This window comes from Numenius arquata, chromosome 2, assembly GCF_964106895.1.
Source record: "Numenius arquata chromosome 2, bNumArq3.hap1.1, whole genome shotgun sequence".
Lineage (NCBI taxonomy): Eukaryota > Metazoa > Chordata > Aves > Charadriiformes > Scolopacidae > Numenius > Numenius arquata.
This window is the reverse complement of record NC_133577.1, coordinates 61,576,821-61,598,026: the sequence shown is the minus strand read 5'-3', so window position 1 is coordinate 61,598,026 and position 21,206 is coordinate 61,576,821. Positions and strand designations below refer to the sequence as shown.

The 21,206-nt window shown below is 39.7% G+C and overlaps 1 protein-coding gene across 2 annotated transcripts in view; it reads left to right on the top strand.

Annotated features, from left to right (window-relative positions):
- The first annotated feature begins 837 nt into the window (after positions 1-837).
- Positions 838-21,206, top strand: part of PLEKHA5 (pleckstrin homology domain containing A5) — a 183,368-nt gene continuing 162,999 nt past the window's right edge. For both annotated transcript variants that reach the window (XM_074168058.1, XM_074168059.1), the window contains exons 1-3: positions 838-938; positions 1,089-1,165; positions 4,297-4,354. In XM_074168058.1, coding sequence (XP_074024159.1) covers positions 841-938; positions 1,089-1,165; positions 4,297-4,354 — 233 coding nt within the window. In that variant the 5' untranslated portion in view covers positions 838-840. The remainder of the gene's footprint in view (positions 939-1,088; positions 1,166-4,296; positions 4,355-21,206) is intronic.

The window sequence follows — 21,206 nt, the reverse complement described above, 5'->3', positions numbered from 1 at the left end:
ATCCCTTTACTCTTGCTTCTGAAGACTACACCTTTATATAAGAAATTAAAAAAAAGAAAAGCTTACAGTTGAGGGTATGAGAGGAGCATTTACACCCCTGGAGGAAATTCGCGCAAAGTTTTAATTTCCTGCAGGAATGCGTGTCTATGAAGACCCGATGAGCGGGTCCCGGAGGTGAATCCCTCACGGTTGCAGCTGGGGCCGCTGGGACGCGCGGTGCCACCGCAGGCACCCCTCGGGGGGACCCCCCACCCCTCGCCAGAACCGCGGGACTCACTCCCCCGGCGGGATGAAACCGCCTCAGCCCCCCGCACGCCTCGGACCGTTACCACACCGTGCCCGCCCAGCTCCCTTCCTACCCCCACCCGACCGTTGCCCGCCGGGGCCTCCTCACTCCCGGGCCCCGGCTGCAGCCCGCCCTTTCCCACCCGGCGGGGCAGCCCTCACCGCCCCTCGGGCCCCCCTTTTCCCCCTCCCCGCGCCCCGGACCCGGCGGGAGTCCCTCCCCCCCGCCCCCACCGGAACCCGCTGCCCGCCCCCGCCCCGCCCCAACGGCCGCGCCGCGCGCGCCCCCGCGGGCAGCCAGCCAGGGGCGCCGCGCGCGCGCCCCCGCGGCGGGAGGGGCGGGGCGGCCCGCGCGGGGCGGGGCGGGGCGGGGCGCTGCACCCCCTCCCCCTCGCGCTGTGCCCTCCCCCTCCCCAAGGTGCTGGTGGCGGCGGCGGGGACGCGCTCGCTCGCGCCCGCGCCGCCTCCTTTCCCCCCCCCTCATCCCCCCTCCCGCCTCCTTCCCCGCTCCCCTCGGCTCTCCCCGGCTGCGCTGGTAGCGGCGGCGGCTCGGCCATGGCGGCCCCGGCGGAGCTGAGCGCGGAGCGGCTGCGGGCGCTGCCCGGCAACTGGAGTTACGGGATCAGCCAGGGCGGCCGCGTCTTCTTCATCAAGTGAGCGGGGGGCCGGCGAGGAGGGGAGCGGAGCGGGGCTGGGCTGGGCGGGGGGCCGGGAGGGGCGAGCGGGCGGGCAGGGGGGGAAGGCGGCGGCGGGGCTGCGCCCGTCTGCCTTGCCTGACTCGGTCCGTGTGTCCGTCCCCGCAGCGAGGAGGCGAAGAGCACGACCTGGCTGCACCCGCTCACCGGAGAGGCCGTGATCACCGGGCACCGCCGCAGCGCAGGTAGGAGCACCGGACGGGGGGCGGTGGGGGCCCCTGGCCCTTCCCCGGCACGGTCGCCCCCGCCCGGTGGCCCGGCCGGCGCCTCCCTCCTCCGCATCCCGGGGTCTCGCCGAGCCCGCCGCCGACCCCCGCTCGCCCCAGCCCCCGGGCGGGCTCAGCCGCGCGGCTCCCTCCCGCCCCCCCCCCACCCCCCCCGGCCGGCGCGGGCAGCGCCTCCGGCTTCGCCCCGCTGCCCCCGAGCCGCCCGACGCTGGAAACCCCTGTGGTGCCGCCGCGGCCACCCGGGAGAACTCCTCGCCCCGCGCTTTCCGCCCTCCTCGCACTTCTGGCAGTTGTTTGCCCCCGGGTTGCGCAGGAATGACATTCGGGCGCAGCCCTGTGCGCCCGCCTTGCCGTCGGTGTGCCCCTCGCCTTTCGCTTCAAACGCTTGCCTTTGCGTTCTCCCCCCGTGTTCGTGTAATTTCTCTTTCCTTTGCTTTCTCTCTGTTGCCTTGTATCACCCCTATAATATTGTACAGTTACCATTAGAGACCGCCTTATTCCTCTCCTGCCTCTTAGAGGCTACCCCGGTTATGCTCACCTGCACAGCATCCTTTCCCAGTTTAACATTAAACCACTCGTCTCATTTCTGTTTCCAGCCGTACCTAGATATAACCACGATAGGTGTACTGGAAACGTAGGGGCTGATTCCAGTAAATGTAGTCACCTAGAAACCCTTTTCCTCCCTTCACTTCCATCTAGGCTGAGAGTGTGGGTGGTTTCTAAGTGACTGAGAGAGGTGGAATAGGTAGGAGGGAAAGGGTCTGAAACATTAGGAATAACTTGAAGGGAGGAGGGTGGGATCGGTCTTCTTTGCTACTGCTGTTTGTTCCAGTCTGGAGAAGTAGCAGCAGGAGGTGCTGGAGGAGGAGGAGGATTTACAGCAGACACTCTGGAGACCCAGAGCCAAACTCTGACTGCTGGAATTGCACACAGGCTGCGTTTGCCACTGGGAGGTGGTGGAGTGTAGTAATAAGTGCAGTTGTTTTTATGTATGTAATCACTTGGATAATCGCAGGAAAATCTGCAAGTGAATTGGACTATATCAGATTATTTGCTTTTTATGTTTGGTTAATACTTACATATTAAGAAATCAGAAGCAGCCTTTTAGAAGACTGTGGGCAGCCTTTTTTTTTTTTTTTTGAGTTGGGAATAGTTTAAAAAGCACAGTTTTCTGGCTATTAGAACTCTGGCGGTTTGATCTGCAATGAAGGGCTGTTGTTTGTAAGAAGTCATTTAATGCTGGGAAATAGCACTACTGATCGCTATCAGGCTCCTCTTTTCCCGCTTTCAGTACTCAGATTAATTGAGAAACTGGCCTTCATCTACAGCAATATGGAGGGGGGAGATGTATGTGAAGTGTTTTGCTTGTTGGAAACTAACATTAGCTGAGTATTAATTCCTTTTTTAAACTATCGCCGGTGTCTCTGTTGACTGATGGTGATTTCCTAGTAATTTTCAAAGTGTCTCGTTTGTTTCTGCCGTTAAGTGCCTTCTAAAGGAAATGCAGTTTGCTTTTGGATATCTGGGGTATTGTATGTAACATAGCGGAGTTATTATCAGGTAAATTAAACTTGTTTCTGAACATAAGAGTGAAGCACGACCTTGGATATGCTGACCATGATTTGTCAATCGGATACTGAAGTGTCTGCAAAACAAACCTGTATCTGTAGTTTTCCTCGTTCATGTGTATGTTAATGAATCTCTTCATACATAGATATAATCAAACTGATTAATTCTGGGGGTTTATATCTTGTTTTGCCCTGACCATTGATTTGGAACCTAGTCAAAATATGTTCAAAATATGTCTTCTCTTAAGAAACAATTTTTGAGCAAATATACACTTCCAAAAGAAGTGTTATGATTCTAAAGCTCCTCATTAAATAATATGGTGAGATATTTACTAAACAATGAGTAAAGCTTTGCCTTCCATTAGGAATCAAAGTCCTTTTTGTTCCTTGGGATATTCAGCATTGGAAAGGTATTTTTTGCAAAGTTCTTATAGCAGCCATAAATACTTCTGTTAGAGAGACTTCCTGTTTGCTGTACTTTGCTCTGTGCTGTTATCGAAAGACACCTTGGTTTTTGTTCTAGAGAAGACAGGAGTAAAGAAAAAAGCCAGCCAGAGCAAATAAGTAAACTGGGGGGGGGGTGTGGGGAGAGTGGGGAAAATCACATGATCCAGACTGGATATTTTTTCTTTTAATTAGGAAATGCATTCTGGCTTTTTAGAATTCAGTGAAGCCAGTCCTACACGTCGATTATTGTTTTTATTCACTGGTGCAAACTTTTAAGGGTAGTGATGTATCTGGGGTTGCATAGAGGTGCCCAACATCTTCAGAGCTTCCATTACATCAGGAAGCTGGTAGTTGAAAAAAAAATTGACCATTAGTGGTGTTTTTTTTTTTTTTCATATGTGGGCTCCTGACTCCTAAGAACGATAACAGAGAAGGAAAAGATGTACCCACTTCCTCCACTAGATTTGCATTAAAAATTATTTTCATGTAAAATTGAATAGAGTTGTAAACACTGCAGGAACACTTGTTAGTCACAACGGTGGCAGAATTATGCTAATATAATGCTAATACTCTTGTGGTGTAGTTGATATCATGCCTGTTAAGATGCTTGTGACTTGCATGTAACGCAAACTCAGTAAATTGATTTTTGTTTAGATCTTTTCCCGTCAGGTAATTTGATGTTGCTAAAGCTCAAGGCAGAAAGATCTGGCAAAGACCGTGAGTTCTAAGTGCTGGTCAAAGGAAGGAATGTTGTTAAATAAGGGCACACTTAAACCCTTATTGTTCCTATTTGAAAATTAAGGAGTCCAAACCAGATTTTCGTGCGCGTAGCTTCAGATTACAGAATTTAAACTGAGACAGTATTGTGAGTCAATTCTAAAATATTTTGGACTAGATGATCTCAAAGGTCCCTTCCAACCTAGACAACTCTATGAAATTTGTTTATAGGACTAAAGCTTTCAATGTGTGGAAACGGATGCACAATATTTTAACTACCTTAGTTTTAGGGAGTAGACCAGTATGGCCAGCATCATTTCGAAAGTTAATTGGAATGTTTTGCTACTTGTTTTCCAGACTTACCCACAGGTTGGGAGGAAGCTTATACTTTTGAAGGTGCAAGATATTATGTAAAGTAAGTTGAATGTTTATCTGTCACAATACTATAATTTTCAATTAGTTTGTCTAAATGTTGCTGTAATCTTGAATGTATTCCAAACTGAATTTAAATGTTATGCTATAAATCTAGAAGGAGTATTCAAGCTTGTCTTCGTGTACGTAGTCCTTTGTTTACCGAATTCTGCACAGCTAAAACAATTTCTTGAGCTTTTGTGTTAATACTTTTAATTAAAGCTGCTTAAGGATTCAGATTCAAATGAAATTTCTGCTGTGGCTGTGACTGTCTAGCAACAAATGTCCTTGCAGGTCGAGCATACCTTGAGTTTGTCTGTTTGACACTTGTTTGTATACACTGTCGTGCTTTCAGAAAGGCGAGATCTTACTTTGTCACTGGGAGAAGAGTCTTGATTCAGATGGATTCTCTAGTTCAGAGTTGTTTAAAGCCAGTCTGAACGTTTAATGTGGCTGTTTTCTTTGCAGACCTCCTGTTTCTGCTTCTAGCATTGATTGTTGTTACTTTTTTATTCAGGTTTTAGTATGTTTTGAGGAGCGTGTCCACTGTAGTAAGTTGCTGTATTGTCTTTTTGAATGAGAGGCATGGAAATAGAGCTCTTATGTAGAAGTCCAGAGGTCACGTTGATCAGATCTGTACAAACTTCTTACAAACTTTTCCTCTCCAGATAGTCAGAACATCCTTATCTGGAAAATGTTAAAGTGGCACCGATGTATATTTGTCCAGTTAATATGCTTCTTTTTCTGTTACTTAACGATTTGCAGGTGTTTCTCGGTTAATTCGGGAGTTTTTACTCACTACACTCTGTTTGGTTTGCCGTCTTTAACTGAATCGTGTCATCCATGGAATAGCTTGTATGAGTGAAGGTTACTAATAGTTATAGAGGTTATAGGGTGCAGGTGGGTTTTTCTGTGTCTGAGCGAAAGGAAGCTGCTCTGTGTAAATTGCATTGTAGACATTGTGAGATGGGCGTTATGTATCTGTTGCATGATTTATTTTATATAGGAACATATTTGATCCGAAACAAAATTTAAAAAAATATATACTGAAGGGTAATGCTCCAAAAATCTAGTCAGGACTGGTTCCAGGCTCTGTAGAAAGGGTCTTCTTGATAGATGACATGTTTGTTCTACTGTTCTATTCTGCCTTCTTGTTATTTACATTACACGAGTGTTGTATAGCAACTGACAACAACTACACCAGGCTGAGGACAGGAATGTACAAAGGGTTTAAAACGTCCGGTGTTCTGTTCAGATTATTAAACGAAGATGAGTGAAAATCAAAGCAAGCTGGTTTTGTGTGTGCATGTAATATATTAAAAGAAATTCTTCTATACTTTCAGGTAGAACTTGTTCTCACAGAATAAATCAGTGAGCGAATTGTTAGCTATAGTAACTGGAAAATAGCAACCGGAGTTTTCATGGAATAAAAAAAAGTGTGTGGACAGCTATTGCAGAGTGACTGATGCGCTTAGGCACAAACTTACCAAGTGGCAGGTTATTTGTGTACTCTTGTGCTATAAGATCTTGTGTTCAAGGTGTTATCATAACTGTCAGAATGTACGTTAAGCTGATTGTTTTGCCGATAGCCAACACTAAGTAGCTCTGTTGATACTTAAAAAGTTGTGCTGCATCTTTGAAAACATGTTGCACAAGCAACGCTTCTCTGTGATTTGGTAGGTGTGGGAGGGTAGCAGGGATAGTGCCGTCAAGCCTGCTGAAAAGTTCACGTGGTACGACCAGTTTGGCATCCTTAGTTAAATACGTGTTTATTGTGTAGCCTCTCAGGCTGAATTTAAACTTCTGCCCAATGACAGCTTCTCCTTTCAAAGCTGTCTAGCATTCAGTCCTGCTGGTGCTGGAGAAGATGTGAGAGCTAACGTAGACAGGGTGACAACATTATTATCACTATCTTGTAATCCTTGGCGGTGTAACCCCGGATGATGTGTTGATTATAATAATTCTAGTTGTCTTGAGTCTAAACTTCTGTGGCGCTCCTGCTTAAGCGTGAAACGGGGCAGGTTGTTGTGACCTTGTGCTCTACAGGCACCCCCTCGTGGGTTTTTTAACTCTAACCTGCTCCTTTCGAGTGTACCGATTCACTAAATATTAATGTTTATTATGTATGTTACAGCATAATAAAACTATGTTAAAACTAAAAATGTTGAAAACTTGTTCCTGGACAGGTCTGAAAGACAGAAGTTGTTTTATGTTCAGGTATGAGTTATAAAGTTACAAGGGAATTGATGATAATGGCAGGCCATTGATGCATTTGGCTGTTGGGTTTCTGTAACGCGTCCAATAAGAGAGTTAGACAAGAAGGACAGTCAAGTTTCCTGATCATGTAAATAATTTCACCTAACTTCTCAGGCACGGCTTCAGATATGTGGGTTGAATAAAAAAATATTTAACAACCTTGCTTTATGGTAAGATCTTATGCTAGACTGTGTTTGAAAATAAAAACCTTTTGAGAATTATTCTTATGGTTCTTTAATAATAGGTCTTGGCTGTTCCAAGTGGGCGTGTCGCTGAATCTATTACTAAGCTTTTTCTGGCTTTGATGTAGTAAACACTGTATAATCAAATTGGGATAATGTTGAGGAGATAATCGTCAGCTAAATCTTAACATTCCTTGGACTGGCATTTCAAACAAATGACTCAGGATATAGACTGCGTTGAAATGTGATTATTTTTAAAGGACACTGTATTTTTCTTGGGATATGCACATTCGTTTTCAGAATAAGTAAATACCAAATGGTGACTATTTTACATACTTCCCCCCCCCCCCCGATGACATTGAATTTGTTCTAGCTTTAAAGAGGAAAGATATTCTGAAACAGGGAAAGGTAAGGAGTTGTTTCCATTGTATAAAGTGATTTTAATTTTGTGTAGGGTTGTATTAGTAAGTTGGTGCTAGCTAGGTCTTTGACTTTTTTTGTGTGTTTTTGGATTAGTGGAATAATTCTGGTACTTGGTAATGACAGAATCCTTCCCCCAAATCCTCCACATCCCTTGTAAATGCAAATGATGAAAGGTAGTGTTTGTTATTTGGAGGGAAAAAAAAAGGTAATTCCATAATCTATTGTATATGCTGTCATGAAATGTGGTTACATTGTTACTGTTTTGTCTCTTTGGGAGTGAGAAAGTCTGTTTTTGTTTACTTAGTGTTGGAAATGTGCACAGATAGCCCTTCCTCATCACTTGGTGGGAACTCTTACCAGTAAACTTTTCTGAAGTAATGCTTGGGTTTGGTGTCGTCTTTATTTATGCAATGACTAAACTTCTACCTGGAATATAGGGTTGTATGACTGTAGAATATTATAAAGTAGCTACTGAATCTTCTGTATTATGAAGTAAAACAGGATGCGGGAAAGCTCCTCAGTCTGAAAATGATGGCACAACATGCTGAAAAAATTGAGATTTTGTTTTGTTCTGCTTGGAATACTTCACTGGACTAGTTATTTATGCTTAGTGTATTGAGCACTCATTGAGCTCTGGGAAGTTAAGGGCTTTATCCCCAAAACAGATTTAAGATGGATAGTAGTATGGGAAGCTTAAGGTACTTACATTATTTTTAAGTGCATAAGAAAATGGATCCATGTGGCAATCCCAGTATGATACCTGTCAGTAGAGAAGACATACTGGTCATAGGCTTCAGACTCTTCACCGGTTAAGATCAATAGGAATTTTCAGCTTGCTGTTTTTAGTACCTTGTGGTGACTATGTAGTCATTAGGACCAAGGTACTGGTTTTGAGTGCTGTAAGATTACATAAATATGTCTTTCTTCATGTGTGTCTATTTATTCATATGTGTACGGTTAAGAAACAGTTATTGCTGGTTAAAGCACATGACTGTCTAAACTCAGGCATTTGCTTACTTTTCTTGCCTTTTTTCCTTTTTCATTTCAGTAGTTCTGAACATACGTTAGATTTTTTGTATTGATTTTTTTTTTTAAACAGGTTTATATTATTTAGATTATTAATTTACCAAATAAAGTTGTTTTAAAAATCAATCCAAGGATGATATTTGAGGAATTTTTGCATCAGTCTAACAAGTTTGGCTTCTACAGAAGTACTCTAAGATAAGCTGTTTGGGTGTTAGAATTTGATGTCTTTTACTCTACTGATGCTTTTGGGGCAGCTGAAAAAGTTCTTAAAAACTTAATCAAGAAGGTTAAAGTTTCATGTTTAGGGTTTTGTGTTAAGTTTACTTTTTTCTATGTTTATCAGAACAATTTTTGCCTGTTGCCTTGCAGAAGGCAGGAATTGGAAACCCAGGCCACAACCAAGGTGAACTCCCTGTTGCATCAAATTGAGGTTTTGTGTGCTTTTATAGAGACTTTTATCAATACAGGTTTGCTTATTGTAGGCACGTAGCTTGAAAATTGGGAAGGTAAGAAAAATTTATTAAGCGATTAAAAGGGATAAGATCTTTTTCAGCCTTGAGTTTCTGTTTACTAAAATAAACCTGTGCTCATTGAGAATTCAGCTTTTGTTTGAACCTATGTCTTTTATGTGCATTCTGAAGATCCTCTCCCATTCAGCTGAGACTCTCTCCAGAAAAATCAAAGAACAGCTAGTTGTGTTTGCAGAGAAGCCCTTTCTTGAAAGGAAAAATGGAATTTGAAAAAAATAGGAACAGATCAGACTGTTTTCCTCCAACAGTACGAATCACAGTGTTCCTCCCAGAAATTTAGTTCTTTTCTTGTTACCTGTAACCTTTATTTTACTAAAATTAAGGGCAGACTAAAGTTTATTCTTAGCCTTTATTCGGTTTATTCTTAGGAGGCAACGCCTCTAGGTCAAATAGTGGCATATGGTGAGATGGGTGAACTGGGACATAACATTACAACAACCTGACCTGTGCCTTTTACCTTTGCAATGAGCAAAACTGTTCAGAAAAGAACTCTTTAGGGGATGCCTGCAAATTTATTATCTGTTTTAACACTTACTACTTCATTTCACTGAAATATTTCAGGAACAAAAAAAAAAAATACTGCAATGCTGAAGCTGGGTGGGGAAGTAAAAGGATTCTAGACGCAGGAAGAAATGGGTGTGGGTCAGAGGAGGAGAGGTGGGATTGCATCCAAAAAGCAGATTGGGGGGGGTGTGGGTGCGATGGGAAGAGGGTGGAGGTATTGGTACCGAAGGAGAAGGCTAAAAGGTGGGAGTAGTTGCAGAATGGAGAGGAGTGGAGACTAAACCAGGCAGAAGGGAGCTGTGGCAGTAGGAAGTCAGTAAAAGGAGCAGGGATGGGAGCTGATTTCCTAGGAGCGAACTCAGTGGAATTTTTCCCAGAGGGAAGGGTGGCAAAAGTTCACCCTCTGAAAACATGTTGTCTGACTCGTGTGCAGGTCTGGCAGGGCCTATTACCCCTGGCTTACGAACCTCTTTCAAAGTTAGTCTGGCAGGTAGAATATCAAATGGGAATGTCAGGAATTACTGTGCTTATTAAGTCTCTTTTTGCCTGTGACGTCTGTGGTTGATATTTTGAGCTCTCTCTTTCCTGAAGTGTGTTTCTAAATTGGGTAATACTTTGAATGCTTTACTTTTACTAAGATAGACTTGAAACCATGAGGGAACTTACTGATTTTTTTTTTTCTTTTTTTAAACCATTACCGCGTTTTTAAATGCTTGCAAGAATGAATGGATAATTATTTAAAAACACAAAAAAACCCCTGTCTGTCAGTTGTTACATGAAATGTTGAAATCCATGAGAAAGACATTGAAGACACTCAAACTTTTTGATATCTGTTAACAAATTAGTAAGTTAACTTCCCCAGTTTTGGATCCTTGGTTTTGGAAGTGGTACCGTTTCTTCCCTAACTTTGGCCTTAATTGGTGATGGGGCAAGTAAAACTAGTATATATTTTATGGTGTTATTACTGTGAAGTGGATTGTTCTGTGCTCTTTCATTTTCAGCGTCTACAATACGTGAAGGGTGGTGAAAAACAAAGAAATGCTGATTGATCATAACTTCTTATGTCGGTGTCTGCTGCATTATTTTATAAATATAGGGGTGCTTTTTTTCCCCAACCCTTTTCTCTTTGGAAAAAAAAAGATAACTTATGCGTGCTCTAAGAATTATTTTGGGACCTGTAACCTGTCCTAGTTTTTCCTCTTCCTGTTGTGTCAGGGTGTTTCACAGGTTTTTTCTCTTTTCCCTGTCTTGGTACCCTTGTCCTGCGGTACCCACAATTGAGGGACGCTTCCAAAAACTCCTGAACTGGCAGGCCAGGTACCTTGTGAACTTTTCCAAAGGAGAAGTCTACTTGGTGTAGCCTCTGTTTGCTAGAACGTTTACAGGTCCCAATTTTACCTGGTGCAAATCATGTTTTGTTTTTACTTAAAGGAGTTGCAGGCAAGTGTGTTGTTGTACTGGATCAAAACTAGTGTCTGTTGTGGTGCTGTGCTAAGCCTGTTTTTCCTGCATATGTTTATGTTACGCTGGCTCTTATTATAATGAATTACACTTTCATTAAACCCGAGATACACTTTGGTTGGCAGTTCAGAGCCATCTTCAGTACACTTCTGTGTGCGTATGAGAGAGGGAGAAAACTCCTGCGAAGCTTGAGGCAAGCGCTGGCTGGAAGCAAAGCTCTACAGCCCTGACTGCTGGGATTTCTGCCAACGTGGTGGTGCCTGTATGTGTGTTTTATTTCTGTGTTTCAGTAAGTAAATGCCTAAATTTAAACACTTCTCCCTTGTCTCGCTTCCTTCCCTTGCCTTCTTTCTTTTGTATGTGGAAGATAGCCGTCTCTCTCTGTTTAGTTCACTTGCTCTTGCGTTTGGTTGAAGGGGAGGGTGTTCTCTGACAGTGATGTTGGTGGGGAAGAAGTTGCATCAGTTGGCCACCTTTAGAAGTAGAAGTTTGGGAATGGGAACTTGATAGCGCAGGCACTCCAGTAAAACCCTTTGGGAAAAATTCCTACTTCCCAGTACTAATAGAGAGGTCTGCTTAAATAGTTGGTTGTGAAGTTGCATCTTTCTGCTCCAGACCTATAAAATTTGAGTTGAATGCTTGTTTGAAATCTGTGAAGTGGAAAAAAAGGCTTTTAGGTAGCATTTTGAATGCCTCTGTGGCCTGCGATGGTTGTAGAGCTTTATATAAACAATTAAAAAACACTTGCATATTCAGGAGGCTTCAGAAACGTAGTTCTTCATGGCTTTCTCGACAATGACTTTGTAAGAACAATTATTTGTTAGGAAAGGTATATTGCCAAGCATTTTATCCTTTAAAATTCGCTTCTTGTTTTTTCTCTTCCAGAATCTGTTACAAATCAAGTTTAGTAGAAACAAATAAATACTTGAAGAAATAATTTTGTGCATTATTAACTGGAAACATTTCAGTGTGTCAGACCAGGTGAGAGGGATCCTAGTAAGCAAAGGTGTTTGAAAGGAGAATACCTGGCGAAAAATTTGATTTAAAATGCCATCTTTGCCATCTTGCAATTTCAGTATTCCATGGAAACTTGTGTGTGCTTTACTACTTGCTGAGTAAGTAGGACTACTGAAATTGTATAAATCCTGCAAAAAAACCACAGCTTTTGATGCTTTTACCTGAGTTGTACTACTAGCAAAATTCTGTCATTTTATGTTTTATTAATTCTTCAATTTTGTGCAAAATTCTACAGATTAAGCTACTCACTGATGTCTACCATATATAATTTTTGAGAATACCTTTTGGGATGTGTAAAAATAGGCGACATATCATCTTTAAAGTTTTTCAGTGAACCTGGTTTCAGGACAAAAAGCTCACTTCAAAACAAAATGTTGTTAGCAACAAGAATAAACTAGTGGTGCTCCCAAACACCTATGAGGAAGAAAAAAACCTTTTAATCTGAATGTTGAAAAGTATAACTTGGTTTCTTGATGGAGAGAGTAAAGCTGGCTAAGACTGTTGGGGATTTTGTTGGTTGATTGTTTTTAGATGTTAGCCACGCCATTTTGTAAGGCTACTTTCTTTTGCATTTTTCCATGTACAAAAAAAAGACCAAACCCAAACCTTAGATAAATGTAAAAATTCTTGGTTGAAATCTTTGATAAAGCTTGATACAAAAGGTTGAAAAAGAAAATTACAAACAAAAATATGTGTTTGAGCAGTCAATGTCATAACATCAAATGCTTATTTTAACAATTAATTTTTATCAGAATAATGATGCAAGTTAAACCTCATTAGAAATTCATGATCTGTTCTGATCTTAAATCTCTTTTATGGTACAATCTCTATCTTCTGTGCTTGATGTGGGTATCGGTTGCCTACCTGGTCTGAAACACTGAGATGTTTTCAGTTAATAAAGAACACAAATGTTCACTAAAATTTTGTTCAATTAAGGAAACTTTAGCAGTTTAAAACATTTGATTCACAATAAATGTTTTGGTTGACTGAATTGAACACCTAAGAAGAAGATCTCTAATATAGTGAATTTTATGAGTGTAGGTCGCTAAAGTTATCTTTGATTGGGCAGAAGGTAGTAATTATAATTGTTCTAGAATGAATTTGAAGAGTTTGGGAGCCTAAATACTACACTCATCACAGGGAGTCTGGGGCCATCTGTGTGTAGTTGGTGGTCAGTTAAAAATACTGACTTAGGTTTTCTTATCTCTTTATAGAAGCATACCTAGAGACTGTACCAGGCTGATGAACCTTGAGACACTGGTGTGTTCTGATCTCTGCCATACAGTCTGTCTCCTGCTTCTGTCTCTCCTTTTGCTCAACTTCAGATAAAAATGAACTGACAATCGGCAAGGCCGCTTAATAAACCTTGCCTTGAAATAGTGTGGAGATGAGACTAGAAGGAAGCAGAGTGTGAATTGTGGTAGCACTGCTGGAAAAGATGGTTTGACTTTTATATTGTTTTGTACTGAGCCTTGTATTTCTTTTTCTGCAGCTGCTGTCTGCCTGATAATTCAGTTACTAAATGAAAGGATTTTTTTCCTGGAAATTGAATTAAAAACTTTCCTAGGTTAAAACTTTCCCTGCCACAAATACTGTTTAAGAAAAGTTTTGTTCTTAAAAGCAGATAAACTTGACAACAAAGCCATTAAATCTCTTAAATTTTCTAGCTGAGTCCAATGCATAGTACATAGTAAACAGCATAAAAGGTGAAGCCTTGGAATTATTTATATACGTGTCTAATTATGGGTAAAGTGACTTCTGTTTAAATATAAATGAAGTGAACCAGTATCCTTTTTGGCCCTCTCACTGCTAGTAGTGTGTTTTTATTTTTAAATATATATGTCTGTGTGTATAATATATATGACGCATTGTTCTTTATGCCTCTCTGAAGGACACCCTACTCCAGATTTCTTACATGAAACAATTGCATTTTGCTGCACTTGAAAAGTATAAAAAGATTTCCAGACATCAGGAAAAATCTGAGCTTTTTCCTGAAGTACTCTTTATTCTTGTATCCTAAGCTAAACACATCAGAGATTTTGCAATACGCTTCAGAATAGAGCTCACTATGTTGTGGTTTTTGTTTGGCTTCAGGTGAGAGTGCCAAACCTGTCTAACAAGAAATTCGGGATTTCTGTTGCCTCTGATTGCTCACTTTGTGGTTTAAAACAACAAAAAGTGCTATCGAATTCAGCAGTCAATTCAAGCGCCAGTGCTTTATCCTCTTCATTATGATCTTTTATTTGGGTGCCTGCTGCTTCTAAACATTTTTTTTGAGCTCAAATATGTAAGTTACGGGAGAATCTTGCAGTTTTGTAGATGGAAAAGAACTACGTGAAGTGACATGAGTAGAGAAGAAATTTGTTGATGAAATTAGCTTTCAGGTGGGATTGGTTGTGTTTCACAGCTCTCAATGATTTGAGCTTGGGCTATCTGAGAGATTGCAGCAGGCTCAAGAGTTGGAGTTATTAGCATTTTGATTTTAAATAATAGAGGGAGAGGGTCTTTTGCAGTCTTTGTTCGATAATTGAGTTGATTTTTCTTTTCAGCTTTCAGTGATGCTGCTTGTAAGTTGTTAAAGCAGACGGAAGAGAACTCTAGTCTCAAACTTTTAATGACGATTGAAGGTATTGTCATTTTAGACAGGTACTGCAATCAGTATTAACTTGTACAAGAACTCTTGCATTTCAGTTATTTTATTTGTTTAAAAATTGCCTTGTGCAATTGGAAGTAGGCTGTTCAAAGAAATTATGATAACTTAAGGTTTTTATTTAATTTTTCAAGGAGGTGAAGAAATTAATGTGGAATTGGTTCAGGACCCGTCTCTCTTGTACTGTTTCACCAGGCTTGGCTTATAGGAGATTATGTAGCTGTCAGAGTGAATCTGTAAAGAACAAACATAATTTTTTACTTGTTTGGAGATGGGATAAGCACTTTGAAGAAAAACGGGAGTGGGGTTTTTGCTGACTGGTTCTTGTATTCCTGTCTGATTTGTTTGCGGCAGTAGGGACTTAAATTGTAATGAATGGAGGTGAATATGTTTTGGATTTTATTTAACTGTTGGGTTCAACAGGTGCCTCTATCATAGCTGTAGAGGGAATGGTTAAAAGCAGACCTTATGGAGGAGTTTTATGGTTTTGTTTTTTTTTCCTGTCCAAATTTGACATGGGTATGGCAACCACAACAAGAAATCAAATGCAACACACAACGCTGTAGTTGGCAGCTGTTATTTTGTTTTGAGCAGAGACAAATATTTCCAGTTTTCTGATTAGTTTATTTTCCTTGAGTTGAAGTAATTTTCTTTTTACTAGTTGAAAAGCCTGTCTGCACTACTGGTTTGAAGAAAAAGAATTAGGGACTTATTTATAATCAGAAAAGCAACTTTCTCCAACTCTTGTCTCTTCAGTTCTTCTTTTCTTCTGCTGTTTTGACCTTCTCTTCCTCTTCTTCCTCTTTATTTTATTTCTATATATTTGCCTTAATCATTCACCCTACTGTTTTCACTGTTATTCTGCTTGCTTCTAGCACTGGTAGCTCAAGTAGTGTTAGACACGATCTTCCCCAGTTGGACTGCATGCCAAATTTTCCTAAGGGGAATGTAAATACTGTGAGGTCAGTTCAGTATCAAATGCCTGCAGCCTGAAATGAACTCTGCAGGATCTTCTGCTACTCAGTCAAAAATAGGACCTGCTCAGGATACCATACTAAATATTGAAAAGTTAAGATTTTAAATTATATATTATGGCTCACGTATTTTTTTTTTATTTTTTTTTACTTTAAGCTTACTTTTCCCCCCTAAACTAAAAGCAAAAGAGTGGGCACTAGGGACAACTCACTATAATCGTGGTAATTAACAGATATATTTAAAAACCTCTCTCTATATATTAATGGATTACTTGATATATTTCTTTAAAGTTGTAAGCCAGAGGAAGTGACATATATGTGTGCATGCTCACCTGCAACATACCTAAGACAGTGATACTTCAGCATTGAATTTGTGTGCTTTAAATAGCAAATAAAATCTTTATCCCATCTATTCCTCCATTTTTCCTCTCACCTCCTTCCCTCCTCCCTTTCTCCCTGAAAAAGAATGGTGGGAAGAGAGGACTGTTGTAAATGCATGTAGCAGAGAAAAACTAAATTGCTTTTTTATTACTTTCCTCCTGTACTTCATACAAACCTGCTAGTCATCCTTTCGAGGGAGAAATGCTCCTTTAGATCAGTGATGCTTTTTAATTGGCCATATGGTAGTTTGAACTACGTGCATCTATGTGCTGCTGAGGACTTGGTGCAGCATTTCTCGTTTTACGTGGAGTGAAAGTATAGATTAACAATTGAACTTGAGTTTTTCTGCTTTGTAGTGCTGTCAGTAGATTGGCCTAGTTCAGGCACATTTGTCTTTTGAACTGTTGTCTATGAAACATTGGCTCCAGTTAGTTTTGGTGAAGGAATCCATCTAATTGATGAAACTAGAAGAAAATAAACTCCGAATGTTAATGGACAAGTCAGGGGTTGAATTGTTTTTGATGTATTCTATCGGCCACATCATGACAAGATCAATTCATTCTCCATTTTATCTCCAGGTCTCTAAGATGTCATGATAATGCCACTGTGAAATGACTTGCGGTTGGGGAATTTTTGCTTTCTTTTTATCAAAGCTGTTTTATTTTTGTGAGGAGATAAATAGTGTTGCAGTTATTCGTAGGTCCAAACTGCTTCACAGTGCTTTTGTAATGTTCTTGGTAAAGTTTTACCAACCCATCTGTGGTTTTGTGTGGGAGGCTTTCATGATACTCAGATGAAGAAATATTTGGTTATTGAATGCTACGTTTTGATTTTCTTTGTGGATTAAAGTGGGTACTGAAATTAGATGTTAGAGGTATTGATGAAAAAGTACAATGCTGAACTGAGAATAAAACAGATTTCAAAATGGAAAGCATTTCCAGCTGTCTTATAAGTAAAGTAATGGTAAGTTCAAATAAATATATTATGAAATGGCTCATTCTGAAGCAAGGGTAAATGTATTGTGGAATGTAAAGCCATCTTTGAAGAGAGGTACTCAAATACATTTATTGAACAGTTTTATTAGTACTTAGTTTTGTGCCATTGATCAGCATTTTTTACTATACTTGAAATTATTTATTTGGAGATCAACTGTACTTACCATATCTCTCTAAAAATCAAAAGCACAAGCACCTGTGTGCTGGTAGGACAATGCTTAAAATAGTCAGGAAAAAAATCAGGTTAATGTTTGTGAAGTAATAGGAACAGCTAATATACCAGTTCTGTGCTTTCTTTCAAAATCAAATAAAAAGCTATTTTTGTTACTTAATCAAAAGAATGTGGGGGCAAGGATTGTTGTTGTTTATGAAATGATACAATCGTAATTTCTAATCTCCATGTAATAGTCATTTCTGACTTTCATTTGAAAATTGCGGGAATTTCATCATCAGGATTACAAGAAGTCTGGTATGTGACTACTTGTGTAGGATTTGTGAGGTTTTCTTGATTTTGTTGTTAAAACGATGCTTTGCAATAGCGCCGTTGAATTTCTAGAGCCTTGAAATCAGGGAATAAGGATGTTGTAAATCCTAATACGTGCATAACTTCACCATATGGATTGACTCTGCTTTGGCTTCTGGAGCTGCCCGAGTGAATGACACGATGTCTGTTCAACTCATCGTTGCATCAGTGCTTTTCTTGGTCTAATTCTGTAACCCCAGGATTTATTTTGGGAAAGATCCAGTACTGTTGGCTGAGAAGTCTACAAGGGAATGTAGGTTTGGGTATTTTCTATAAAATAGAATATTGGTCTTCTTTAGAAGCTTCTTTTGAAGTATTTAATGAATCTTCCTGATGAGGTGCGATGATTAAACATAGTTCCCTGTGCATCATTAAAACTTGAGAAGAAGTGCTGATACTTATTTTTCATTTCAGTAGGAAAGGATGCAGGCCTATTCTCTCGAATTTGTTTGCTGTCTTTTCTACAGCTACATTCGCATTAAAACACTGTTTCTTACTGTTGCTGAATGAAAAATAACTGCTCAGGGGCTCTAAGGACAACTGTAGTTTTCTCCACATCTGAACTGTGTCTCCATTAGGTGTACTCTGGGACTGACGCTAGACATTGGAGCGTAGCCCCTGTAGTGTTGTCTCTCGCAAACCACTGTCAGCTCTTATAGATAGGTATTTAAGCCATTTGGCTATGCCCTTTTTTATGTAGATTAAATATTACTCTTCCTAGTCAGTGAAGGCTGATTCCTGGAATTCTGAAAATGAGTTCCATTGCAATATCGAGAAGTGGACAGCCATAACACCTGCACTCCAGGTGCACTTACAAGTTGCATTTGTTTGGTTTTGTCACTTTCGGTAATTTAATCCAAAGCTAAGAGAATTCGTTAGCATCCTTAAAAAGATGTGGAGCTTATTGGCAAATTCTCTTTCTTAGTATACTTTTTTTTTTATAACTAATGAGTAAAAGTAACTTTTTTCTTTTAAGTGTGGGGGAGGTTAAACTGAAAACAGCTAATTGTTTCAAATCCTGATCACACTGTAGACAGTAAAATTTTGTATCTGAGCAACTACTGGAGTATCACCATGTAAAAATTAAAGTTACAGGAAATCATATTGCTGTGGAAAAATTAGTTTGCTTTATTCCCACAGGCACTAATTATCATTGTTCTAAACTGAAACATGTTCTTTTCTGCAAAGGATCCTTGTAAGGAAAACATAATCAAGAGCCACTAAACTCTCTGGTCTTATTTTTAGAGATAAATTGTGCTATTTCATTGGTTGCATTCCAAATTATGTATTGAAATGGTAAAACCAAAAAAAGTTGGTTGACTTAATTTCATATAATGGTACATACTTAGCACTCAGCACTCAAAAGATGCGAAGGGAGAAGAATTTAATTTCATAATACATATCCATAACTTAGCAACTTGGGTTTCGACTATGTGTTTAAATACTTTATTTATTTTTTTTTATTTAATTTGCATCCAAACCCACTGCTTTTCTTGCTTCATTTTTCAAAGATCAGCTTTTCATATGTTTTGTACTGCACAAAATACCACAGTAATGATTGTTATAGAGTTCTCTGGTGATACTGCTTTGGGCTATTTCTGTTTCTTTGGGCTATATGTTCAGATCCTTCTTCTTTGGTGTTTTGATAGTTCTTTGGGCCACCAGAAATTATATGAGACCATATCTAGTCTGTAGGCTATATTTATATATTTAATAAATTAATATATATTTACTTGCTTAAGATGTAACAAGGAAGGGTATATAAATACTGTGTGTGGAACAGTCTTTGAAGCTGTGATTTTATTTTCAGTAATTAGCTGTACTCATCTTCCAGTGTTACTACTTTATGCAATTATGAATCACCTGGTAGCGTAGTAATGGCCAGGATAATAATTTGTGGAAAACTGACTCACAGAAAGCTGAGGAGATGCAAGTCCCCCCCAAAAGATAATAATATCAGGATATTAGTTGATGTGCATCAGTAACTGTAAGCAACCTATTGAGTGGTAGAAATATCTTGTGAATTGCATCAGTAAACAGGCAGGGAGCTGAGTGGGGAGAAGCAGCATGTTTCTGAATTTTCTGAACAATTTTTGAGACTAAAAACTTTTCATGGAAAAACAAAAATCTACAAGGAAGATCGCTTTGTGTTTTTACAAGTACTTGGAAATAGGATTGGCGTATAATCCCAGCAGCTGAGGAGAGAATGATTAATATCCTACATGAAGTAAGGACAGGAATTTACCTGGAACTACCATTCTTTTGAGCTTAAAGGGAACAGCTATGTTTTCAAGATGTGACCTGTCTGGGTAGTAGATGAACTGAATAGTGTGAATTCATCAAAAGTTTATGTATCTTTATAACCTATTTTGAGGCAGCCGAAGTGGTTCATGTTAAATATTTCACATGGCTCAGCTCTCCCTTTCGAAGAATCTCTTTTTTTTTTCTTTTTTTTTTTTTTTTTTTTAATCTAGCCAAAGTTAACCGTCTGCTTGTAGGAGATCTTTTTGCTACAAAAACAGATTAAAGGTTTTCATTGTGGTACAAGATTAATAGGTGGAAGAACATGAAGTTAGAGGCCAATTAAAAAAATTTTCTTGTTTACCCTGTATAAGTAGTTCAACATTAAAAAAAAAAAAATTATGATAAGGTCTGTAATGACATTCTATAGAGAACTTATTTTAGTGAATGTTTTTTCCACTTTATATTCTTGTTCATTATGACCACTTAATTGACTTTTTTTTTTTTTTGTATTTGCCTGGGGAGAGGGACTTTCCCAAAGTAAAATAATAATCAGAAAAAGCATATCTGTGTAGTGTTAATACTGGTTCAAGAGGTTTTTTAGATGACTTGCAGTGTTTGGTCTTTAGGTAGTGATTTGAAAATTGAAATCCCTTTCTTTGCAGGTTCTAGCACTGGTTTCTTAAAAAAAAAAAAAAATATTAATAATCTGCTTCTTATTTAAGCGAACTACTAAGAAAATTGCCCTCTCACTTGAAATTTGCCATGTTGAATACTGAATTCAGCAGTAACAGGCAGTACAGAGGAGAGTATAAGCTCCATGTTCTTTCAGCCTGTCTTCTAAAGATTTCCATATAAATCCAAATTGTTGTGAATAGGAGCACAGATTTTTGTGAAGTGGGCACTAAAGTTAAGCTATAAGTCGTGTTTCCCAAAATAAGTTAAATAATAGCATTTTTTTGTTCCCTGATGTGATTTGGACATCTACACAGGCAATCTGCAGATGATAGATGCTATTTTATCACTTCAGTCTATGAAGCCCCCGGGTTCTGCAGTTTTAGTGATGTCTTTCTAAAGCTGTCTAAGTTTGGGTGTTTTTTTTCTTCTTCATATCTTCTTTTGAGCCAATATCTTAATTGAATCTTTTATTTCCCCGTACTTAAAATAAACTTAGAGCAAATGTCTGTTCATAGAATAAATATTCTTGCAGTTTTAGCAAGGAGGCTCTACCTGAGCATGCTCCTTGTATTAATTTGTTGTCTTACTAGCATTCCCAGGGAGTGGTGGGAATTTACCATTAAATGATCAGCATTCCCACTGAAGTGGCAGCATCTATACATAACTAGCATAATGTTTTCATGACCTGTATGACCAGTGCTGTCCAGACAGATGCAATGATAGCTTGTGTGTTGGAGACAAGCAGGGGTTGCTTCTACATTTTACCACTTGCTACCATCTCCTGGCAGTACTGAGAGAATCCTAAGCCTTTGAGAAAAGCATTTGTTTAAATCTTTTCATTTGGAAGGTAAAAATAAGATACTACTTTTTGTTTCTTAGGTGTACTTTTTTTTTGTCATGATGCCACTGCTTTTGACTGACCTTTCCATGCAAGGATTTCTAGCTCTTTTTAACAAGGTTTCCTGTTTGAAAGGTAGCACTATTTTCTAAAATTTAATTGACATCTTCATGATGT